This window comes from Neomonachus schauinslandi, chromosome 3, assembly GCF_002201575.2.
Source record: "Neomonachus schauinslandi chromosome 3, ASM220157v2, whole genome shotgun sequence".
Classification (NCBI taxonomy): Eukaryota; Metazoa; Chordata; class Mammalia; order Carnivora; family Phocidae; genus Neomonachus; species Neomonachus schauinslandi.
Genome location: NC_058405.1, coordinates 51,452,062 through 51,478,051, shown reverse-complemented (window position 1 = coordinate 51,478,051; position 25,990 = coordinate 51,452,062). Strand labels below are relative to the sequence as shown.

At 45.2% G+C, this 25,990-nt stretch overlaps 1 protein-coding gene across 2 annotated transcripts; it reads right to left on the bottom strand.

The window, feature by feature from the left end:
• Positions 1 to 25,205, bottom strand: CNMD (chondromodulin). 2 transcript variants are annotated; one of them, XM_021697929.1, is made up of 7 exons: positions 25,134 to 25,205; positions 24,595 to 24,735; positions 19,722 to 19,862; positions 12,596 to 12,709; positions 8,324 to 8,477; positions 4,137 to 4,303; positions 1 to 541 (listed from the first exon to the last, which is right to left on the bottom strand). In XM_021697929.1, exons 1-7 carry the CDS (start codon positions 25,203 to 25,205, stop codon positions 326 to 328), a joined length of 1,005 nt encoding a protein of 334 aa, XP_021553604.1. In that variant the 3' UTR covers positions 1 to 325. The 2 variants fall into 2 exon arrangements, with proteins under 2 accessions (XP_021553604.1, XP_044769107.1); XM_044913172.1 differs by having other exon boundaries at positions 184 to 538.
• Positions 25,206 to 25,990: the final 785 nt, after the last annotated feature.

Below are 25,990 nucleotides of genomic sequence, written 5' to 3'. Positions count from 1 at the left end.
TCTTTGACATTGTGATTTTTCATGTTTATTTCAAAGTAGCTTGGGAAGTTAGTCTTATAAGTAGGCCTTATTGGCAAAGCACAGCAAATAAAAAATAGCAAGTAATAAAAGGATGGTTATGGCATTTTAGCGTTAAACTACCCTTTCAGTACATTTGCACCTTCTGGATAAAAGTTCTATAAAGCAATTGAGAGCTTTTGTTAAAAGTATCTCGAATAACAGTGCATAAAATACTTTGTGGTTCCTTCAGCATCAAGATGCCTCGTACTCTGGTTGTCTCTCGAGTTAGTTTTTATGGTACAAGCACCTGGTATATGAAGTGATTTCACACCATGCCCAAGATGCGGGCCACCCACCAGCTACATGGCATGACGACTCTGCACACTGAACGGCAACCTTGATAATTATAAGGCCATGGGTAGTAGCCCCCCAGGGGTTCACAGATCTTCTGGCAATGAGTGTAGCTCCGTCTGCATTCTATACAGCAGATTCCTTCGTGATCCAGTCTCGGGTCAAATGTCATGCCTTCCCCTTCCTGCTGCTGTCAAATAAAAGGTAATTATTTGTGTTTTCTTCATAATGAGAATTAGAGAGCATGCACATTATTTTAAAATAAGATCCTGAATGTTACAGTGGTACAAGAAATGAGCATAATTTTCTGTAAGAGGTTTTCAATCTTGATTATAACCTTATAATTCAGAATTCCTTCTAAAACATCAAGGAACCTCCATCTGTCACTGGCAGGAAGTTGGTTTTTTTTTTTTTTTTTAAGATTTTATTTATTTATTTGAGAGAGAGAGAATGAGAGACAGCACGAGAGGGAGGAGGGTGAGAGGGAGAAGCAGATTCCCCGCCGAGCAGGGAGCCCGATGCGGGACTCGATCCCGGGACTCCAGGATCATGACCTGAGCCGAAGGCAGTCGTTTAACCAACTGAGCCACCCAGGCGCCCCGGTTTTTTTGTTTTTAATATTACGAAGTTTCTCTATGCTTTTAATGAGCCATGATTCCCACTCAGTAGTGACTCAGCTTGTCTTGAGTTAGGCAAACAAAAAGGAGACATTCACAAGTAGCATTTCTGCCACTACTAACTGAGTGAGTGGAACACTAGTGCCATTTTGTACTGGTGGCCTCCAGGGCTCTTGGAGCACCTTTTGAAAAGTCCTTGATCTAGGCTAACAGATTGCTGTTACAACTGCACTGGCTGAGAACACTGACATCATTTAGATTCTGCCGTCATTTCAGCCTGAAGGTGTCTATAACACTCAGGAAAAGGCTCCATATGATGTCTAAAAATTCAAGACCTTAAACTTTATTTTCTAGTTTCTGTGTGCCATTATTACTACATAAACAAAATCATGGAGTAAAAATCACCTACACAATCCCTATTTTCACTGCCGGAGATACCACAGAACTGGAAGGACCTTGCCCTCCGGCAAATCTATGTATCTGGTTTTCCTTTTCATAGGTTCCTAGGGGTTTAGATTCTGCATTCTCTTTAATATGTTATTGAGTTATATTGCCAAGAAGCCCTTAATGTGTATTCTTTATTCACTTGAAGTCTCTTTCCTTGAGGGACTTGAACCTGGGGAGATGTAGCACCAAACATAGGTCAGGCTTGAACAAAGTGAACCTTGCAACCCTATCACCTTTGCTGGTACACAACAAGTCTTAACCTTTTTTGGGGGGTGCTTTTTATTATTTGGGATATCAAACACTGGAGAGTGGAGAGTGTACTGAACATCATCTAGTTTTGATAGTTGCTAACCTTTTGTCAAATGTGCTTGACCTTTTCTGAAGTATTTTAGATTTGAAGTGACTTTAAAGAGAATTGACGGTATTGTGACATTTCACCCATAAATACATTAGAGTGCACCTCTAAAACAGCATTTTACCTACACAACTACAATGCCATTATCATATCTAACAAAATTGATAATTCCTTAACACCATCTGATAGAGCTTATGTTCAGATTTTATCGTCAAAATATTTGTCTTACTCTCTCAAACCATTTTTTTCTTTATTCTTCAGACTTTCCATTTTTTCCCCCTTATCTCTTGAACTAGGTTCATCTGGGACAGCAAAAAGAAAACCAGCTCATTCACTGATTGTAGCTGACTCTTCCAGGGTAGGGGGAGTCAAAAGCCTGTCGGTTGAGACATTGCCCCATCTGAGGGTTCAACAAAGGTTTGTTAGGATTTGAAAGTTGGGAGGAAATCTCAGCTTATTGCCCCAGGATATTTCCTTAAAGGAACATGTGAAGGACTGAGATCATGGGGAGATGTTTCTTAAAGCTGAGCATGAAATAAAGGAAAAACTGATAGAATTGGGAGTTTTTCAGAGAAAATGGATCATTCAAATCTGAAAGCAAGGCAAAGTCACATCCTGCCCTTCTGTGAAGGGGCTGATGCCCTCTCCCTTGAACCAGATTTAGCTAGCCCAGCTACCTAGGGAATAAACTATATTAAATTTTCTGTTTGCCTATTCAGATTTATTTTTTTACTATTTGAGCTTCAGGGAATGAAGTACTGTGGTGTCCTGAATTTTCCAGTAAGCCTTGGGTCATTTAAAAAATACTTTTTGCTCTAAATCTTTCTAAAATGTATTAGTCTAAAATGATAACCTAGAAAATTAAATTTGTAACAAATGAAACAGTATAGGACTGAATAGGCTATACAGGAAAAAATATGCAAATGAATTGGCCTATAAAAAGATGCTCAACCTTACACATAAAGACAGGCAAGATGAAACAAGAAGAGGATACACTTTGGTAAAGATTTTTTTTTTTGAGGTTTGATAATAAATGAGTCCCTTTCATTACCATTGAAGACCTGTAGCTGGTTTAATTCCTTGGGAGATAATTTGGCATCCTCCATTAAATAATGTAAAATTCCCATCTCCTTTGACCCAGTAGACCCATACATCCGTATTTATGCTAAAAAAAAAAAATTCCAACACGTGTACAAGAGGTATAATAAGACTAATAGTTAATACCAAGCAAGGTCATGCCTACATTGTACCAAGCTGTGCTAAGAGCTTTGCCTGCGTTACCTCATTTACTCCGTCGCATGACCATGTGGGGCATGTACAATGTTATATACTATTAACAGTATTTTATAGGAGCAAAAGATAGGGTAATAATCTACATGTCCACCAAAGTAGAACTAGTTAAATTTCCGTACCTCTATCTGCACAATGGTATATGATGTGGCCATAAAAATGAATGAGGTAGATGTATGGAGGAGATACAGAACAATCTCCAAAATATTGTAACTGGAAAGAAAGCAGCGTATAGAAGTGTATGCTCTTTTGTGTTAATAATGTGTTTGTGTGGTACACTTTCTTGTGCAAAGAAAACTGGGCAAATAGCTATTACTAATGTATTGCTCTGGGGAAAGTGAGGTGGAAGGGAAACACATTTAATTGTATACCCTTTTTTACTTTAAGAAAATATATGCATGTATTATTTTTTCATTTAAACACTAGTTACAAAAATTTACGTATTATTCTTTTGCTCCCTTCACTTATGGTAAATATTTTTTGAGGATTTGAGAAGTTTTTAGCACGTTAGTGCCATCCTTATAAACACCAGTGCCCACTGTTTCAGTCTAAATTGTTTTATCTGTGTATATGAATCTGTCTCCCCCCTGGACTGAGAGCCTCCAAATGCAGAAGTTAACTCCTGTCTGTGTGCACAGGGCCTGGGAAAGAGCAGGTTCTCAGCAAATGTCTGTTGAATGGGTGAATAAAGTGGATATAAAGGGAGAAAGAGAATACTTTCATTCCATGTCTTGTCCCCAGGGCACATTCTTAGAAACATTTTTTGAATAATCAAATTCCTGATATGAATTTGTCTTTACGGATTTGCCTGTGACTCAATAAAGGGAGAGCACAGAAAACAAGTTTGAATAAGGGTTACAACCAAACTGGATTTCACACTACAGAGACCATACTTAAGTGTCTTACCCTCATTTTGTAAACTCTGTGACAAATTCAGATGCATTTTTTTAAATAATTGAGTAAAAATCTAAGTTGACTATTAAGTGCTCATTTGAAGCCTCAAGTAGAAATAACCACCACTTCAATGTTACGTTCAAGGGATTCGTCTGAGCAGTCATGAAAACATCAGTACGTACATGGTAAGGGTTGTCTGGATTGAAGGGTTCTGAATCCTCTTGAACACTGGGTCTGGTTTTGTTATTTGGTCCTCCGGGGCCTGGGTTGCCCCGTGGTCCACTGTGTGGTCTTCTTGTGGTAGTTGTAACAATTTTTCTTACCAATTCTCTTCTTTCTCTCTGGATTTCTTATAAAAAAAAAAAAATTGCTCTAAGTTCATTTATTTGGATAACTAAGGAAGTACTATGATTATATGGGTAAAAGCATAAAGGGGTATCAAAACACATTCTTGTCTAATTATTAAAATTTGTATTGAGGATTTTTAAAATAATAAAGCATGTTTCAGAGTCTTGGGTTAACATACAGATAACCAAGATTTGGTTTTATAGTCCCAACTGAGGCATTTTATTTTATTTATTTATTTTTTTTTTTAAAGATTTTATTTATTTATTTGAGACAGAGAATGAGATAGAGCATGAGAGGGTCAGAGGGAGAAGCAGACTCCCTGCCGAGCAGGGAGCCCGATGTGGGACTCGATCCAGGGACTCTAGGATCATGACCTGAGCCGAAGGCAGTCGCTTAACCAACTGAGCCACCCAGGCGCCCTCAACTGAGGCATTTTATATTGTGAGCTAGCTAACAAAAATCCATTCTCAATCCTTTTTCCTTACCTGCCTCTCCTATAGGGGCTGAGGAAGTAAAATACCACTTGTTTCCCTAGCCTCCCTTCCAATTAAGAGAGACCAGATGGAACATTTCTGTCCAGTGAGATATAAGCAGAATATATTGGTGCAGTTTCTGGGAAAGCTTTTGCTTTCTTGGTAAAAAGAGGACTGAAACCGCTTTCTCTGTCTTGTCTTCTTTTCTTGAACATAGACATACCTGGGTTATGAGAGCCAATTTGTGACCAGAGGGATAGGCACAAGGATGATAAACCAATATGGTATGGGTAGCAAAACAGTAGGCTAGAAAAAGCCCTGGTGATATCGCTGAGTAGCTACTAATGCCAGAAACCAACCTCCAGACTTCTGACAAAAACCTTTATTTATTGAAACCACCGATGATCAGATATTCAAGGCTACTTGAAGGCCTGAGCATTCTTTTCTTTTTTTTTTTAGTAAACTCCACACCCAACCTGGGGCTTGAACTCACAACCCTGAGATCAAGAGTCACATGCTTTACCAGCTGAGCCAATGAGGCACTCCAGCCCTGAGTGCTTTCTTAATGGATTGACTGTATATGTATGAAGCTTTATAATTCTCAGGAGATTTGTTATCTTGGTTGAGTCTTTTAAAATGCTATGGGCGGGATAGAAAAAGCAGATACTTCTATACACAAGGGCATTGCAAGGCTTAGAAAGACCAAGAGACTTGGCCAAGATCACAGAATGGGTGGCAGAAACAGAAGGCAAACGTGAACTTCTCTGGCTCCCAGCCCAGTGCTCTAGTCCCATCACACCACCACAGGGGGCCTGCGGCATGACCCACGGCTGCCGAATAACACACATGGGAAGTACCACACGGCACTGGCTTTGGTGTCTCTGAGTCTCACTTTCTTCATCTGTAAAATGGAGATAATATATCCAATTCACAGAGTACTGATAGAGGATAGAGCTGTGTCTGAGGGTTTTAGCATAACATTTGGCATATAATAAGCACTCAAATGTTAGGTGATGATGATTATATCATGCTGTGTTATTTCTGAGAACTTAGATGGGCTTTACAGCCACGGGGAGCTTCCACGGATAACTTCTAGGTTTCTGAGTTCATGATTGGAGAGGCATCAGGGAGCCCTGGATTCAAATCCGAACACCACCACTTTATTGAACTGAATGACCTCAGGCAAGTTATTAAATCTCCATGAACCTTGGTTTCTTCATCTATGGGAATATTTGTAGTTACCTGGACAGTTGTTGGTAAAGAGTGGGGACAAAACCTAAAGCTCTAGCACAGTGACTGGTAGCTGGCATGCAGCCAGAGCTCAGCAGCCACCAGCTGTCACCCTTCCCTCTGACCTTGTCCAGCCGCCACTGTCTCTGATAATACAGCTACATGATGCTGATGACCTGCCAGCTTAAGGACCCAGCAGAGGTTGCTGGACCCTGGAGTTGGGGAGTTTTTATTAGAATTAGGTGTTAGGGACCAGGCATCTTCAGAGGGGATTTTATTTTCTTGATTTTATCGTTAAATGTGACTGCATTTATGAGAGACTGAAAAAAAAAACTAAACCATCTTTAATGTGTGTAATATTCCACCCTATGGCTAACCCAACAGTTATTTAACCCTTTCCAACTTGGGGCATTTAGGTGGTTTCCACTTTGCTGGTGGTGTACGTAACAGGTCATTCTGGGGTGGGTGTTGTGATGATTGAATACTTAAGCTGTGGTCATGCTGTGGGCTGTGAGGGGCCAGGCTACATCTCGGAAGTAGGGAGCACACTCTTTGCCAAAGGGTAAAGGTACTCCTCCTATCAGTCAGACTAGCACCGGCTTCACGTCTCCACCCCCACCCTCTTTGCCCTGCTCTGTTATTTTTCCATAGCACCTTGTATCCTACCATATGCTTTTCTTATTTTAATTTAGTGTGTGTTGACTGTTTCCCCTTGCTACAGTGTAAACTCCCTGAGGGCAGGGATTCTTGTCCGTTCTGCACCAATGCATCCCAATTACCGAGAGCACGCAAATGGCACGTAATAAGCCTTCAAAAAAGTGTGCTGAATAAATGAATGAACTGGATAAGAGGCTTGTCTTCAAACAAAGTGATTACAGAGAGCTCTACATAGTAGCAGAGTCAGAGGCTTTTGTCCTTGAGTGGACAAGGTGACAAGTGTTGGAGTAGTTCCTGGGAGGTGGAAAGCAAGAAGGCTCGTTCCATGTGGAGGCAGGTGAGGAATCAGAAGCCAGCACTTGGTAAAAGGTCATAGAATTGTGAGTTGCGAGCACACACTGCAGCAAGAGCAGGGATGGCAAAGTGACAGTCCTTGGCAGCCCTCTCCAGCCCCTGCAGAGGTGACACACTGCTCATGCCACTCCTTCTTACTGAGCCTGCATGTGGCCTCAGGATCCTTCTCAACTCTCTCCTCCAAGAGGCCACTGCCAGTGGCTTATAAATTGGATCCTATTGGCTTTGCCTGTGTCAGAAAGTAACCATCTTATCCAAGCTTTGGGACATAAGGAGACTTGTGACCTGTAGGAATAAATTACCGGTGACAGAATCAGAAGCCTGGACTTTCTAAGCCTGGTGAGATTTTTTTAATTGTGGTAAAATACAAAATTTACCATTTTGACCATTTTTAATTGTAAAGTTGAGGGGCATTCCGTGCATTCACATTGCTGTGCAGCCGTCTATCTCCATAACTTCTTTCATCTGGCGAAACTGTAACTGCTCTCTCTCTCTAATCACTGCCCGCTGCCCCTCCAGAGCTTGGTGGTTTTAATGCCTGTATTTGATTTCCGTGCTGCTCTGTGTCCAATAAAATCTTTCAGAAGACAGAGTGTATGTCAGCTGTGCTGGGAGAAAGGCCTTTCTTCTACACTTGAGCCATAGCTACAAAGTAGGCCTTTGGGGGATGGGTGCAGTGGGGCGACTGGTGGTGAGGAGTGAAAGGATCCCTGGGGACGGAGAAACTCGGGAAGGAGTTGGCCCTCGGGGCTCACTTGCTCTTCACCACCCACAGATAGCTCAAGGGTGTGTTCCAGGCTAGCTCTGAACCCCAGGGGCCCTTCATTTCTTTTCAACGGACCTGGAAGCCAATGCTCAAGCCTTGAACTTGGAAGAATTTCAACCTATACCCAAAGCAGCTTTTGGCTGTCCCATAATTCTAGGTTTGAACATAATAAAGATTCAGCAGTATGACAGCTTCTTAGTCCCTTGATTCTCTGCCGTGGGAATAAAAAAAATGTAAAATTGAAAGTGCAAACAACTTAGATTAAGGGGCAGAGCAGAAAGAAGGGGGGAGTGTCATAAAAATGGCAGATAATGCAGTGGTATTCTATCTTCCTGATCCACTTCCTGTTAACCCTGCTGCTCGTCCCTAAAACATTCATGACAGTCAACCTCCTTCTCTTTGATCTCTTTTGCCAATTACTGAGACACTGTGGCACGCATCCTGATGTATCTTCCTTGTTACAGGCTCAGGCCTGCGGAAGGGCTCACAGGAAACACATAAACAGAATTCCCAGCAGCATTAAGAGGATTTAAAATGTTACCTTTTGGGTATGTTGGCTTAAGCCAGAAAATAGGAAGGTCGCCACAGAGTTCTAAGACTTTAGAACTCAAGAAGCTGTTGTCCTTCACAGGCTGGTCTACAGCCACCCAGATAAGAGAATTTTCTTCATATTTAACTGGCATGATCTTGCCTTCCTGCAAGTAAGTAAAAATGAAATGCATTGAGCAAAGAGGACAGTGAAACATGCTGTGTAGATATTTCACCTAATAAAAACTTAATGAGAACTGTGTGTGTGTGGTGTGGGGATTTGTGTGTATGGGGGGGTATGGTATATGTGGGGGGAATGTAGAGTGTGGGGTGGGTGTGGGGGTGTGTATGTGTAGGGGGGTATGTGTGGGGTTATGGGGTGTGTATGTGGTGGGATGTGGGGTGTGTGGGGGTGTGTGTGTAGGGGGTATGTGTATGGGGTGTGTATGTGGTGTGGGGATATGGGGTGTGTGTAGTATGTGCTGTGTGTGGGGATTTGTGGCATGTATGGAGGGGTATGGTATATGTGGGGGGTATGTAGAGTATGGGGTGGGTGTGGGGGTGTGTATGTATAGGGGGTTATGTGTGGGGTTGTGGGGTATGTGTGGTGTGTGTGGTGTGTGTGGGGTGTGGTGTATGTGGGGAGGTATGTAGGGCGTGTGGGGTGGGTGTGGGGGTGTATATGTGTAGGGGGGTATGTGGGGTTGGGTATGTATGTGGTGAGTGTGGGCATTTGGGGTGTGTGGTGTGTGGGGGTGTGTATGTGTAGGGGGGTATATATGGGGTTGTGGGGTGTGTATGTGGTATGTGTGTGGTGAGGGGATTTGCAGTGTGTAGTGTGTGGGGTATGTAGGGTGTGTGGGATGGGTGTGGGGGTGTGTGTGTAGGGGGTATGTGTGGGGTTGTGGGTTTTGTGTGTGGTGAGTAGTGGGGGGGGCGGGGGTGTGGTGTGGTGTGTGTCTTTTGTCTTTGTAACTCTCTTCACAGTGTTGTCTTTGCCCCTCTTGTCGCCCTGCCTTTGGATAACTGAAATGTGTGAATATTGAGTGTCCTGAATGGAAGTGAAAATTACTTGATACCAACTTTGAGACTTAGGTTAATCTGATGTTTTTGATCAAAGATTTTTTGAGGAAAAGCAATTGAACGGACTCTGAAATCCTATAAAGGATAGAGGAGCCCTTCATTTGAAGTGAAAATCCTTTGGGGTTTTGTTCTGCAGCTTCTGAACAACAATGGAAAAAGCAAGTGATTGGTTCTTTAATGTCTTCAGTTCAAAGTATTATTTAACATAAACCATTTCTACATTTCCCAGCTATAAAAAACACATTTCAGATGTTCCTTGCATCAAGCATACCACTGAGATTTCAAAGCTAAATCCTGGATTTTCTTCTACAGTGAGATGCTGAGAACCGTCTGATAACCCAGGAGACAAATTTATTTTGCCAGGTTGTTCCTTTCATATATTTATTAGTTTGCAATAGGTTGGAGAAATTAAAATGTTTTCGCCATATTTTTAGCTAAAAGCAGCACTTCATTTATACTTTCTCGACCCCCAGGCTTATGGTTGCATTAAAACAACTTAAAGTTATTGGAGGATGCTAACACTCAGGTAATCCAGTTATTTACCTTAAATTAAATGGCTCCATCCAGGAAATGAATGCTCTTTGGGTATAGCAGCTTTTTAAAGTTATACAAAACTGATGAAAAATGTATGAGATCAAGTGGTGCATAAATCTACCCCATCATAACCTAAAGTGTGCGGGGGAGAGAGTGGGGTGGTAGGGGTAATGCAGACCTATGCATCTTACAAGCTGGCAATGTGCAATCAACTTGGGGCACACGGCCTCAGCTGCCTGCCCCATCTCTCCTCTCCCTGCCCCTGCCACACAGTCCTGCTTTTGTGTGAGGCGGCAGTGTCCCCGCCCCCAGGAGAGACGCCAGCAGCTAGGGGTGCCTGCGTGACCAGTTCTAGACTATGCAGGTCACACTGAAGCATGCTGGGGTGCTGCGAAGCCTTCTACTTTTCCTGACGAGGATAAGTCATGGTTGACACTGCTCAACCTCTTCCTGACTTCCTTACTTGAATGCATGGTTGACGGTTGGAGCAGGGACGGAAAGGCCACAAACATCAGCAGTGCCGGCCCCTAAGCCGACACCGGCAGCCCCCTCCCTCCACATGGCCCACTATGGAGGAAAACAAATCCTTTTGTGTTTAAGTCACTCTGTAGTTTTCTGCTACTGACAGCTGGACACATTCCTAATTCACGCAAACATGTTGCCTGAATTTGGCTTTGTCCACCAGAGGATCCACCAAGCACAATAGAAACAACGCAAACACAGGAAAAATCAGCCTCTATGGTCTGAGAAAAGAATCAGATGCAGACAAAGCTGCAAAATGCTAAACCGTTCATCACCGTGAATTATTTCTATATTCAAGTAATTATTTTGAATTATTATTTGAAAGAGTGAAAAACTGAAGATGGCTGAAGTATTCAAGAACAAAAGACTTCCAAATTATAACCATCTGAATATTTAATATATCCATTATAATCTACATTTTAGAAGAACTAAAGTGAGGGTAATAAGAATGTAGAAAAATATAACTTTAATTATGAAAAGAATATCACACACCCGCACACGACAATAATTCACCAAAACATTAACATTAGTATTAACATGAACATCTGTGGAATTAAGCCACTGTGGGTGATTTTCTTCTCTATTCTTTTATGTATTTCCCAAATTTTCTGTAGTGACCAAGTATTGTTTTTAAAAAGGAAAAACGACAACAACAAAACACTTGTTTTTAAAAGGCCCTGGAAAAGTACTGCAAACTTAGGATTAGATATCGGTCAGCTGCGGCTAGAGAGCTGGCTCTTTCGGAAGGCAGGGGACGAGAACTGCTTCTAGGTCTGTTGACGGAGAACACGAGTAAAGGATTCCGCGTTGCAGAAATTGAGTAATAGGACTGTAACAAAATGGTAATGCACTAAGAGAAGCTCAAGGCTCAGAACGAAGGCGGGCTGGGTGTCATTTTTACAATCTGTACTGTAATGGCCAGCTTTAAAAACTCACCGCTTTGTTGTAGCTTGTGTTTGTTTTGTTCTGAGACACCTGAGGCTGCTCTCTATGACAGCAAACAATCAGTTTCCAGGCACCTTTGCTTACCCTTATTTTTCTTCCTTTGCCTTAAGGGACCTGATGCTTTACCTCCCTCTCAGGGATGCAGGGAGAACCAAAGCTGATCATAATGGAATTAGTAATTTATAGCAGCAACTGAGTAGTCATTTTCCAGTGGGTTCTAAGCCCCGGGGACAGGAGGCAGACCCTTAGTTTGTAGATGACAAAACTGAGGCGCAAAGAATTGAAGCCACATCCATAGCGAGCGTCAGAGCTGGAATTTGAACCCACATTTTTCTAACTCCACAAAGTCTATATTCTTCCCACTGCACCCCGCCACAACGCAAATGGAGGACAACAATCATGTGACCGCTTCACAGCTTACCTTCACAGGTAAGCCCTAAAGCATCGGATAAACTTTAAGGTATTAGATGTGTCTTTAGAACTCTGTGCAATTCTTAAAGTAAATTTTTATAAAATCAAGCTCAGAAGCAAGTTGTTCATAATAAATGGAAGAATTATGCTTAAAAAACCTCACGCGTCTGAGACGTAGGAAAGGAATTAATACATGTTAAGAAGCTTCACTGGGCTGCACTCGAGCCAAGGGGAAGAAACTGTAGGGGAGCCAGCTCAGCTCAGAGTAGGCACAACGGTTTGAACTCCGCACCCCCCCCCCCGACTCCCCCGGCAAGTTGTCTGGCGCCCAGGGAAGGGGGGCCTGTCGCTGCTTTCCAGCACAGGTGTGGTGATCAGCTGCTGGAGATTTTCAGGAGGAATTCCCACACTGAGTGGAACTGAGTCTAGAAAGCTCCTGAGGCCCCTTTACTGAAGAGTCTGTCATGAGAAGTCCTTTATATTGTTTTCATCACTAATCAGACAGTCCCCCCCCCAAAAAAATTAGGCAAACAAGGGCCATGTGAAGACTGAGCCCCTTTATGCGCTTTAAAATACGGTTTACCGAAACCTTTAAGGATACTACATCATATAAGTATGATCTCTGGGGATCAACAAGTAGGACCAAAATAGTTTTAATTTCTTCAGCAGAGAAGGAATAGAACTTATGTTCTGGTCATGAAGCTATCCAGGAACCAGAGACAGAAAGGGCCATGGAGTCAAACGATGTCTGTCAGACCCCCTTGCTGTCACGCATGCCCAAGGTACCCACCAGTTCGGAGGAGATGCTCTGTTTGGTCACGGTGCCCACCTCTGGAACACGAGCCTTCACCTGTGCTTTGATGTAGCACTTCTCTCCTCCAGCGAAACGGATTCCAGTGATGCCCTAGGAAAGAAAAGTTTACCACCTATCCATTCGTTCATTTATTCACCAGGTATAAGGATGACCAGAACAGACGGATGTCAGTACTCATGGAGTTTGCCTCGTAGCATTATTTACCAAAAATAAACAGAGGCGAAGTCAGGTGGTGGTAAGTGCCACGGAGAAAAATAAAGCAGAGTGTGAGGCAGGAACGACAGGATGGTACTTCTGACAGTGTGGTCGGGGAGACCCCTGCCAGGGGCATGTGAGCTGGGACGGAGTGTGTTAGTTGCCTCATCAACCCTGGCAGGCTCCAGTGAAAGGCTGCCTTGTCCAGGCAGCCTCCTCAGATCCTCCCAGGTGAAGAAGCGGGCTCCTCCTCCCCGTGACTTGTGCAAACCTCCAGCCTTCAGTCCCTCATCTGGCACTTAGCTCTCCGTGCCTGTGTGGCCACTCCTTGTCGAGGTTCTGTCCCCACTCAGTTATAAGCCTCTTGACATTAGTATCCGAATCTTTTTCTTTTGGGGGATCCCATAAAGGTTCTCGGAAGATGTGTGCCCAATTCATTAATTCCATGAATTCAGATTTTTTTCCTAAGTCACCGAGCCAGAGAAATAGTAAAGCTTCCTACACCACCAGGAGCTGACCTTTGTTCCTAGACCTTCCCGGAGGGACTTGGATGCTTTGTTTTTGTCCCCTGTGAGACTCAAACAATTCTCCTCCTTGTCAGCCTAGCGACCAGCCTCAAGGGAAACGTCAGCCGCAGGGCTCCAGGCTCGGCTGACCGCTCAGCCCCGATACTACAGCAGGTGCACGAGGCCTGACAGTACATTCTATCCCAAGAGTGTTTACTTCCACCCTGGTGGAAAGCTGGTGGATTTCATGATGAGTGAGTGGCCAGAAACAGTGGTAAGGGCCTACAGATTTTATGCCGTAACAGCAGACACCCACAGAAATCCAAACATCTCAACTTGCTGATCTTCCATTCAGTTGAGACAAATGTCAGGAAGATACGGGACTTGTTCCAGTGTCAGTGCAGCAGAGTGGGGGGGGGGGAAGAAAAGCATCAGAAATCTCGGGGTCCTGGCTCAGGACTCAGCCCTGTTCCGTGAAGAACAGAGGACATTCACGGCAAGTTCTACCCTGTGTAATCTGAGAGCCAGCAGCCCTACAAGGGCTGAGGGGGGGCGTGCCGGAGCGCAGAGGAGGAAAGGCTCCTTCTTCCTAAAGCTCCTCATGCTCCGCCTTGTGGCCTAATGGGCCATGTTCACATATGTGACACATGAGTCCTAGCATCACCTCTCACCCAGGGAGAGGGGCTAGCCATATCCTTGCCCACTCCAGAAGGAGGGACTCCCTGCGCCAAAACCACCTGGAGAGATTTAAAACCATCGATGCCTGGGGCTCTCGGCAGAGACCCCCATTTAATTGGCCTGGGGCAGTGCCCAGACAGCAGTGGGCTTCAGAGCTCCCCACGTGGTTCTAAGGCATAGCCAGGGTGGCCAACCACCAGTTTAGGGAGAAAATAACTTATTCAGGGTAACAAAGTTGTTAAATGACTGAAATAGCCTGCCATAGACTGAATGTTTTTGTCCCCTCACCCAAATTCCTATGTTGAAACTCATGCCCCCGCAATGGGATGGTATTTGGAGGTAGGGCCTTTGGGAGGTGATCGGGTCATAAAGGCAGAGCCCTCGTGAATGGGATTAGTGCCCTCCTAAAAGGGACCCCAGAGAGCTCCCTCATGCCTTTTGCCCCATGAGGACACAGAAGATGGGCCAACTGTGAACCAGAAAGCCGGCCCACAAGAAACACTCATCTGCTGTGCCTTAATCTCGCACTGCCCGGCCTCCAGAACCGTGAGAGATTTCTGGTGTTCCAAAATCACCCAGGCGCTGGGCATTTGTTACAGCAGCTTGAACGGGCTAAGACACAGCCTTCGAATCCAAGTTTCTTCTGTAGCATCAGCTCACAAACTTCCCCTTGCATCAAAATCACCTGGAGGCCTTGATCCATAAAACAGTGTTGGACCCCACCCCCGGAGTTTCTGACGCAGTCGGTCTGAATAGGGGCGACACTCCACATTTCCAGCAAGCTCTTCCGTGCTGCTGCAGCCACTGGTGGCCCAGGGAACACATCTGAGAATCACTGCTCCCTGCTCTCTCCTGAACACCTGCTGCTCTTATTCTGCATGTAAATCTAGGGCTCACAGTTTGAAAAACAGAACGCAGTGGAGGGAGGTGACGCGCTGTGTTCTCTTCACTTGCAACCCTCATATCCTCTGAATGTGAGCTGCAAGGGAGGAAACACCATATCACCATTACCATATCCCCAAAGGACTGAGCTGATTCTGTTGAAGGATTCACAGCCCCGAATGTGAATCTAGTACTGAGTTAGTTCTGACGGTCTACATGCTGCAAAGAGAACTGAAACCCCACAGGGATGGGTCCTGTGGGAAGGAATTCACACGTATTAACCACCTTGTCTGGTTACAGATCCATATCAAGCAGCCAGATATATTAAGAGATTAAACAGAGGGAATGGGAAAGCACAGGAAAGCCAAGCAAACCTCATGTTTCTGCAAACAAACAAGGCCTTAGAAGCTGGTGATAATGAAGAAATTTGCTACGAAAGATAATGAGTGCAGAGTCCAATGCTCTAGCTAATTTTTTTTTTAAGAGTCAGGCAATCTCATTTTAGCTGCCTGTTTTTTCTGTCTAGAGGATCTCATGGATTTCTGTGGCTTAGACCAGAAGGTTCCAAGAAGGGCTCTTTCCCCCAAGAAGGCACTTTGGAAATCTTCCAGGGAGTTTTTGGTTGTCACAAAGATGGGGGCTCTCCTGGCCTTCCGTGGGCAGGGCCCGGGGCGGGGGGCCGGGTCGCACAGAGCCCGGGGAAGTCCTGAAGAACTGCGCGCCCCGGGGCCTGGCTGGAAAACCAGGTTGGAAGGATCTGTGCCTAGAATCTAACACACTTTTACATATCAACGCAACGTGACTTCTGGCACAGTCTCAACGCACGAGGGCATTCTGAAGAATGCAGTTACTATGAAAATGGAGACAAAACGGTAGTTTGTTCCCTGTTTGAGAAAATAACCTGGTATTTAATTTGCCAGCACACACTTCAGTCAGGCTGCATTTTCGGCTGTGGCACTGACAGTAATGTACCTACCGGAGCAAGCCCATGACGTCCTGATGTTTCTGAGTTACATCAGGCTGAGCATTCGCATCTAGAAGTCCAAGCTATGGTATAAATTACTTCTGTTTTCTTTTTCTTTGGTGTTATAGTTGGGGCCATATTGATTTTTTAAACTTTTTTTTGAGTATAGCTGACACACAATGTTACCTTAGTGTCAGGTGTGCAAGATAGCGGTCCAACAAGGCTATGCGTGATGCTGTGCTCACCACGAGTGTAGCCGCTCTCTGTCACCGTACAACCTATCACATACACAGTATATTCCCTGTGCTCTGCCTTTCGCCTCCGTGACTTACTCATTCCGTAACCGGAAGCCTGCTCTCCCTCTCTCCTTCACCCATTTTGCCCATCCCCTCATCCTTCTCCCCTTTGGCAACCATCAGTTTGTTCTTTGTATTTATAGGTCGGATTCTGTTTTGGGGTTTTGTTTTGTTTTTTTCGTTTGTTTATTCATTTGTTTTTTAGATTCTACATGTAAGTGAAATCATACGGTATTTGTCTTTCTCTGACTTATTTCACTTAGCATAACTCTGTCTAGGTCCATCTATGTTGCTGCAAATAGCAAGATCTCATCTTTTTTTATGGCTGAGTAATATTCCACTATATATATATATACCACATCTTCTTTATTCATTTATCGATGGACACTTGGTTTGCTTCCATATCTTGGCTATTGTAAAAAATGTTGCAGTAAACATAGGGGTGTATATATCTTTTTGAATTAATGTTTTCATATTCTTTGGGTAAATACCTAGTACTAGAATTATTGCACCAAATGGTATTTCTATTTTTAATTTTTTGAGGAAGGGTTATATTGATTTTTGAAATCACTAACCTATCTACCAGGTAGTTAACACTATTCTTTTTTTTTTTTATATCTTTTTTTTCTCCAGCTTTTTAAATTCAAATTTTCAAATATACACAATTAAAAGAATTGGGTAGTGAACACTTGTATATAATTTCTAACCAGGTTTTATGTTATATAAATGAGTCATTATGCCAGATGGGTTGGCTTAAACCAACAGCATTGATGCTTCTGAGGGTAAAACTTTTTAGAATGCAACTCATATACTCTGAACAAACCTCTTTTTGTATTCCTTGGGGTACTGACAAAGACCCTCCTTGACCCACCTCTAGTCAGTCTCCTCTGAGTCTTCCTTTTGACTAGGCCCCAACCATGGGCTCTGCCTTGGCCAGTTTATTCCAGTTTTAGCAAGAATCCTGCTGAGTTGGCCTTGGTCTGACCACGCTTGATACCTGATCACCCTGGCTTGCCTTTAGCAAAAATCCTGTTGGTTCAGTTTAGTAAAGAACCACTCTATCTCTTAGTAATTTTCTATCCACCAATACCCTTACCCTACTCCTTGGCTATAAATTCCCACTTTTCCTTATCGTATTCAGAGTTGAACCCAATCTCTCTCTCCTACTGTAAAACCCCACTGTAGTAGCTCCCTTTGAATATGATCTGCCTTCCTTTTTTTAACAAGTGGCCTGAATAATTTTTTCTTTCACAGTGTACAGCTTGGAGCCCTTTGTTCAGGGCTATTCCCTCTCAGGAGGGTTTTTTTTTTTCCCCATTGGCTCTACTAGAATCTTGGTGGGGTCCTAGGTTAGCAGGGGAGACTGTTCACGGTTCACAATTTAGAGCCTTTCCTAATCTGCCCCCACCCCTCTTCTCCCCTTCCCCACCTTCCGCCACACTGGGCTACTTAGAACTCAAGAGTGGGGCTGTGCATTTGTATTCAGCACTCCTCTCTGGGTCTGGAAAGCCCTGCTCCTACGTCTCTGCTAGTTGAAATCCTAATCATTCTTCAAGACCTGATTCAGCTGTCATCACCTCTGTAAAACCTCGGCTCCAACCCCCTAGTTACCAGCAGCTAGCTCCCTGCAACCATCAGTGTTCTTTGTATTTATAAGTCTGATTCTGTTTTGGGTTTTTTTTTTTTTACCACCCCCTCCCCCAAGTGTGTTCCACTCTGTTCATAGCTCTGTCACAGCACGCCTGTTTCCCAGGCGGACCTGAAGTCACTTTTGCACGGCAGGTCTGCCTCCTGGCCTAGACTGTAAGGTCCTTGAGGGAGGGACCAAGTGTCAGTCATTTTTGCATCCCCCGTGCTTAGCACTGTCTCCTGCACACAGTAGGCCTTGATAAACACCTCTTGAATCTGATGGGTGGTTTAAAATATAAGAGAAAGTAATAGTGGGGGTACCATCGTGGCTGACTCATGTGTTTTCAAAAGCCCAGGCTTGTTTAAACCCCTAACTGGTTCTATCCATCAAAAAAATGTCCTACTCACCAGTTCTGACTTAGAGAAATGTGGAAGCTATCAAAGAGAATTGATCAGTTTATAAAATATTTGTGGTCCTGTTGGCCTATGAGAACAAAACACAATCAATACCATTATTAGAACCGAAGGATTATAAAACAGAAATATAGGTTTGGGATTAAAATATTTTAAAAGTGTATTCCTGATTCATGCACGTTTGAGAGAGATGGATCTTTTCTTATTCATCTGTGTAGCTCCCTTTGCATATCTTGATCTTGTGACACATCATAGGTATTTAGTTCTGTTCTGGATTGAATGATGTGTGTGTGAGAGCCACATTTTGTCATCTTTCATTGAGCAGTACAAAGAAAAAATGCTTTTACCTTGTCCTGGATCTAGCAGTAAAAGCCTTTAACAGGTCCAGAGAAATTATCTTTGTGCACTGACCAGAACCATTTGCAAAGCTCCGACTAACAGGTCACATCCAGGGCTGCAGAGCCCACCCCCCCCCCCCCCCCCCCCCCCCGACCCCACCCTGAAACCTAGCCAGTCCTTGCCATCAGCAAGGAATACCTAACATCACCTATCACCGGGATTCGAAGGTTAGCATCTGTTTGGTATTCAACAGGACTTGTGAACTGCGTTTTGGCATCAGCAAGGGGAGTTCTTTCATTCAACTGAAAAGCATCTCTAGTTTTTCTCATCAACTGGAGCAAGGTGGGTCGATGAGATGTTTGTAGGCCAATAAACTATCAGAAGAGTCATTATTTTCAAGTGCCTTTTTTCATTATCGAGTCTCACCTACTCCATGTACAGGTGTAACAGAACACAAACAGTGATGCCTTTTCCTCATCTTTGAACATGAAGAGAATAAGACATTTACGTGGGCCAACAGGAGAGAGGGCCCCGAGTGCCACTGTGTTGTGGATGTATGCCGAAGCACCAAAGCACCGTCACAGAGCTTGAGGTCTCAAACTGCCTGTAAGCTGAACTTCGGAAAACAAATGTGTTTGCCCCTTTCAAAGGAGACTCGAATGTTTTATCTGTCATTGGCCATGGTCAGAAAACACAGGATTATGACAGGGAATTTCTCCATGCTAGTTTTCTGGATTAAATGGGAAATCTGAAGAACGGAGAGAAGTATGTAAGTAGATCCCACCTGTTGTTGATGAGATTGTTAGGTCATTACAATTTCCCTCCTCTCTGCAGGTTCATGTTTCAGACCTTGGAACATTCTGGGATGCTTTGAGCATTTTATTCACTGTGTTACAGAAAGCTGCTTGGAAAGAAATAGCTCTTTCCAGTCCTTCTGCCAAGACTTTTTATAGAGTTCCAAGTACCTGTTCTTTTCAGTGCCAGAGTGTTGTTTTTTTCATTTTGAAACTATAAAGGACAAAGAGTGGTCCTTTCTCAGAGACAATACGCTGCATAATGTATGTGAATTAGTGGCGCCATGACTGCCATAAAGGACAGTTACCATTTGGTTGTGTGTGAGAGATGTTGCTTCTCCCTGGGTTGGGAAAGCCTTCCAGGCTTGCCTGGTTAAACTCTCTAAATGCATGAAATATACTTACATTCTGGAAATCATTAACTTCAATTGCTTCTTCAGCTCCACTTCCCATTTTAAAGGTCTCCAGGTTGTTCCCAGTATCTATTTCCATTGACCCGTCTTGTAATTTCCCATTGATACTCATGGTATAATGGACATTGTAAATCTAGAAGTGAACACAGGAGTCAGGGATGCTTTCCTTTTAGAGCAATTCAGGGCTTATCTTTTGACCTGCAGTACATGAGGTAGCTTTCACATTGGTTAGAGATACACCGAATCATCATTAATAGTAATATATTTATATATGAGGGCTTCATCCATACACCAATCATTTAATACAATAATTTCTTTAAGAAATACCTTAAAAGTAAAAGCTTTGGTAGTCTCCGATACTTATTCAAATAGCTCAGTGATTTGCGATCCTGGCCACGCATACAGGTATCTGAGTAGAATCTCCAGCTACCGCGCATGCGTGTCCCGCCTGGATGAATCAAATCAGACCCTGTGGGGATGGGGCTTGGACATAGATCTTTCTTTTCCTAGGTCAATTCTACTTTGCAGTCTGAGTTGAGAGCCATCGATGGATAAATGGTTAACTGGGCTGTTAACTGAACAAGTCTGCAGTGGCACCTCAATTTGAAAGGTTTTTAAAAATCCTCTGGCTAAGACTCGACCCGGGGTATGGCATATAGTGAGGACTACAGACAGGGCTGGGATATGCCTGATAGAGAGCAACATTTGTGGACAGCAAGGTCAATGTGCACATCTGTTTCAGCTCAAAGTGGGAGTAGGTCATTTTAATGACTGGGACAGGCATCTGGTGTTGGAGGGCATATTGTTAGATGTGTGGGGGAAGAAGGGAGGGAGACTTGGCATCGGAGAAGAGCACTGGTCCAGGAATTAGAAAAACGAGTGGCCACACCACTTATCCCTGGGTCTTGGGAGTTGCTTTGGGTGTCAAGTGAAGAAGCTGGGCCTCAGAGATGGTTTTCATTTACATCCTTCGAGCTCTAAGGTTTCACAGAGGTGGCCCAGAGGTGATGGTGGCAGAGCAGGTGGGACTGTGAGGGTCGTCCTTTCTCTCCTGTCCACCTACAACTTAGCCAGAGCGGCTCTACTTGTTATCTGTGTTATGTGTTGGATTTCTGAGTAAAATCTTAAGAAAAATAACTCCATGAAATAGTTGTTTTTTTAGTTTACCACTAAATTAGATCATCCAAAGGGCTCTCTTAGTTTAGACATCTTGTTAGTACACTAACTTACAAAATAATTCACACACTGCTCCTGCTCAGTGTGTTGCTGCCCTGCTAGAACTTTCTCTGTGTTGTGGGGTAGTAGGTGGGTCTTCCTTTCCCTTGCCTTCCCTCTTCCTTTTTCTGACTTAGAAGCATATGTGTGTGTGTGTGTATCTCTCTATATGTTACATAACATACAAGATATAAAATCTTTAGGGGCCCCTGGGTGGCTCAGTCGGTTAAGCATCTGCCTTAGGCTCAGGTCATGATCCCAGGGTCCTGGGGTCGAGCCCCGCGTCAGGCTCCCTGCTCTGCGGAGAGTCTGCTTCTCCCTCTCCCTCTGCCTGCCTCTCTGCCTGCTTGTGCTCTCTCTCTCTCTCTGTCATATTTAAATCTCTGTCATAAATAAAATCTTTAAAAAAAATAAAATAAAATCTTTAAAGAGGAAGGACTGAGAACTGATGAGAGACACTTGCTACTTAGTGTCAGGTCAGTAGGTCAGAACTGCCAATAGCTCAGATTCAATTCAAGTCTGATTTTCTCCCTCATTATAAAGAAAGACTGCTACATGGACAGACACTGGAAGAAGTATCGGTTATTACCAGATCATTACTTGTGGAAAACTCATTATCACGAGACCCCCAGAGCACAGTTTTATTTTACCAGCAGAGATGTAGAATGGCTTTGCAAGCCAGTTCCCTTCCGGGCAACAGCCTTCATTCAGCGGTACAGAAAATACTGGCACGCTATTTCAGCCGGCCCATCTCTCCGTGCCCTTCCCTCCCCCCTGCACTTGGATCCCTGCGGTATGCTCTCCCCCACACTGGCCTGATCATAAGAACCACTTCTAGCGATTCTGATTTAGCGGAGTTGGAGCAGAGCCCACCAGTCTGTTTGCACTTTGCATCTCAGGAGGTCCTCGTGATCAGCCCAGTTTGGGAAGCCTGTTTTCTTTGGCTGAGCTGGTGCTTTCTGCAGGTAAGGTTTAGAAAGCGGGCTCTGTTCTGTCCCTGGGCTCTCTGAGCAGCCACTCTTCACATGGGCTGAGTATGACGGTCAAAAGGAGTATGGCAGACAACATTTGTGTGAGTTCCTGCTGCAACAAACGTCCTTCGCTCATGCAGTTTAGAGGCTTTGTGTGTGTGTGTGTGTGTGTGTGTGTGTGAGTGAGTGTGTGAGAAAGCACTGCACGTAAGCTTCTACTAGTAAGGCAATGCAAAATTTCAGAAATGAACCGTTCCCAAGTTCTTCGCAAAATTAAGGAGACAAAATTATAACACTAGAGGGGTGGTTTGTGGTCCTAATTTTACTTTCCTCCACCACCGCCCCTGCCACCTTTGCACGACAGAAGCTCCCTGACCAGCCATAGGACTCGCGTCACTTGTCACCTAGCCTTAGCCCATCCTATAGAAGGAGCGTGCTGTGCACGGGGCAGCGGTGAGAGGTCTGTGCCCTCGTGAAGTGAATGGTGGGAGGGTCCACAGTCCAAAGCTATTTCCAAAGTACTGGGCCCTGAGCTCAGGAGGCTGGGCTAGAAGAGGAGCAATCACATTGTCTGCTCTGAGCCCACGGAGCTGTTGGTACCTCAGGCGAGTCTCTAAATACAGTGAAGTTTATTATTTGCCAAAATTCTGCCCAGCACGGTGCCTTTTACGGCCAGGAATATTTGCTAGTGAGTTTCTAATGAAGCCTGGGTTCTGTAAGATTAATGACATAATGTTTGGGCCACTATCTAGAAAAATCAGTCTGAGAATGAAGGCCTCAAGCACTGATCTCATCCCCTCCTCCCACAGGGCAGGGTTGTCACCTCTCTCTTATTGGTGGGGCTTTCCCCATATTTCAGTACCTGTAAGTAATCTAGAGTAGCACCAAATATTTTGGGATTTGTAAAAAAAACAAAAACAAAAAACCATGATTTTCTTCATTCTTCTGCCTCTACAGGAAATAGAAATAACTTTGATTGTTGGCAATAAAATGTGATTCACTATTGCTCTGTAGTCTTAGAATTTAATACTGCTCTCTTGAACCAGATTCTTGTGCTGAAGTACGAGATGAAGAAAGGGAGCCCCACTTAGTCAGGATGATCATTCAGTCTCTCCTTTTAGAAGCTTGTCAGTTAGTTGTATTTGCCTTGAATAATTAAATGCCAAATGGTATTCATTTTAATATACATCATGTCTAAAATCTCTACCATCCCCCAAACAAAGCAAAGCTATTTTTATCTCCAAATGACCTAGGCCACTGAGGTTTTGTCATCTAAAAGACAGCATTTACATGCGAATACCATACAATTTCCCAAGGGATGACAATCTCAACCCTGCTATTAATGGAGATGTAGATCTTGAAATTGTTCTCCTGTTCAGATTTGCTGCTTTCAAACATGAGCATCTGGCCTAACTTCTATATTTAAAATACAAATACATTAAGGCACTTTTCAAATATACACAAAATACTGTGCAATTCTGATCTTACAAATCGATGCTTGTAAATTTGATATAGTCTCCAAAACAGACTCAGTGCTAAATGGCATGATTATCTACAGTAGGCATTTGAGTTAAAAATACAAATTATGCAGTGACTGCAGAAGATGTGATGTGTAAAATGGTTGAATTGCTTTCAGCACCATTTTCTCTAAGTACTGGAATTCGTTCATGCTTTGAATTTCATGGTGGGTGGGGGGGTGACAAACACCAGTCACAGATCCTCTGAGGGCAGTGATTAAGAAAAAGCCCTTTGTGTGCATCCTGGAGATGGAATTCTTTTCCATTAGTCGAAATAAGCTTATACCAGGCCTGGCAATGGTCATCAAGATAAAATGCCCCCCTTTACATAGGTGAACAAAACTCAGGGTATGTAAGAACACCCTGGAATTCTGCCCAGTCACGTTAGAAGCGCTTTGTATACTCGTTGAGAGCTGGTGGAGCTTTAAAATAAACAGTTACATACAAAGACAGGAGAACAGCCATCAGTGAATCATGTACCATTACATCACACGTGACTAGGCCAGAACTGATTTTTAAAGAGATTTGCCACCTTTAACAAAGTTAGCCCATTTCTTTCCTCAGGGCAAGAGAGAAGGGAGCATTCATGGACAGGTCACACGCAATAACAAAAACTCCCCAAAACTCTTGAAAGGTCAAATTCATCCCCAATACTGGGTCTGAATATTCCCTAGGACTATTTTTGTCCTAGGTTCTTAAATTCGCAGGCTTTCTCGGCTGGGAAAGGCCTCGGAGATGATTTAGCTCCATTTCTTCCCCAAGGCTGAGGCCAGAGAGGTGAGGCGCCTCCCCACAGTCTCAGGACTGCTCGCTGCCCGCGCCAGGCTGAGATGCGCAGAGAAGGGCCTTCCTCCAACCGTCCGCTGCATTCTCCCGCTACTCTACGTTTTAGTATTCTCCCTTAAAGCTCCGGCTTGCTTTTCTACGAAGCCGCCAAGAGCAGAAAGCAGCGTGGTGGTGGCGCAGGGAAGAAGGGAGAAGGTGCCCCGGGGGACCTAGAGGAAAGCCTTAGCAGGGGCGACAGGGCCCCCGCGGCCCAGCGCTCTGGCTCCACCTAGGGGGGGACATGCGGGTGACCTGAGGGCCCCGCCGCCCCGCGCACCTCCCCGGTCCGCGCACCCGGACTCGGGTCCTCACCCCGCGCGCCGCCCTCTGGACTTACGTGATTGTCGCTCCCCTTCCAGAAGTAGAAGGCCCCGATGGCCCCGAAGAGCAGCAGCACCGCCCCCGAAATGAGGACCACAGCTCCGACCTTGAGCAGCCGCGCGGGGCTGGAGGGCTTCACGGTCACCGTGGCGTACGCCTGCGGGCCGGGGCCGGGGAGGGTCGGGGAGGGGAACCGGTCACGTCTGCGCCGCCCGCACCCCGGCACCCTCGCCGCCCTCCCTCCCGAAGGCCCCTTGTACTCAGGCGTGGATGTGCGATAGGCAAACTTTCGGCGGAGCAGGGCCACGGCCCCCTGGCTGTGCACGCTCCGCCAGCCACAGGACTCCCCCTCCTGAATCCCGTCCCGCCCTCCCCTTCGCTCCCGTCTGGGGTCCCGAGCCCCCTGCACACGCGCAGGGTTGGGCACCCGCCTCCCACATTCGGTGGCGCAAATCCCTGACTCCGGGCAGTGCGCTCGGACACCCGCGCCAAGCCGGGGCCCTGCGTGTTTCCACTGACCCGGCAGCGGGACTGGGGATCCCGAGCCCTACTCACCGGGGGACTGCAAAACTCGACGTCGTCAGGCCCCACCAGGGCGATGGGAACTTTGTCGGAGTTTTCTGTCATGGCTGTGGCCGGAGGAGCGAGACACTGGGAGGCTCCGCGCACGCCCTGGGCTCTGTCCTGCTGCCCCGACGGGCCGGGCATTTCAACGCCGCGCACACGCGCGTGTACTCACAGTGCCGCGTCCCGCCCGGGCCAGCCCAGCGGTCCCCGCCCCTTCCAGGGCCTCACCTCTCTCCTCCCTTCCCTCTCCCGCCCCAGCAGCCCTGTGAGCTCCTCTGGCGTTCTGGACGCTCCCCCTTCCCGCCCTCTCCTGTCTACTGCTCCCCCTCCCCCAGAGCACCCTGAGTGTGTCACGGTGGGGACGGAGATGGGGAGGGATGGGTAGGCCGAGGATGCTGAGAGCTGCGATCCTCAAAATGTGAAAATGCTAGGACTCTTTCTACCATCCAAGGATCTCTTCAAATGTCAGAGGACTCTGCTGTGACAGCTGGCTGGAGGCCCATTTCCTGACTTTGTGTGTGGGGTGGAAGCGGGTGGAACCCGGCAGAGTTTGGCATTGCTGGAGGGCCCCTGGGACCAGAGCATGGAGTAGGGCCCAGAGATGGCCCTTGCCACCCATGTCTCTAGAAGGTCTAGGAGGAGGGTAGAGCACTAGCAAAAGTGAAAGCCAAGCAGAGGGGGCTGGAGGGAAGGAGTTGGGGAGACCAGAAGAAGAGTGCATTCTGTTTGGTTAAGTGAGTTAAACAAACAAATCAACAATGGCAACACACACGCACCTCAAAAACATTATGTCCAAAGGAATACCTGAAACATATATTTTTTAAAAAAGCAGAACGGGGAGGGTG

Bases quoted from the DNA above. Each gene is read 5' to 3' on its own strand.
- CNMD (XM_021697929.1), bottom strand. From the start codon at position 25,205: ATGACAGAAAACTCCGACAAAGTTCCCATCGCCCTGGTGGGGCCTGAC. The intron at 12,710-19,721 runs GTAAGTATATTT...TTTCTTTCCTAG, and splicing joins AAGTTAATGATTTCCAGAAT to GGCATCACTGGAATCCGTTT. The intron at 4,304-8,323 runs GTAACATTTTAA...TTTTTTTATAAG, and splicing joins TAAGCCAACATACCCAAAAG to AAATCCAGAGAGAAAGAAGA.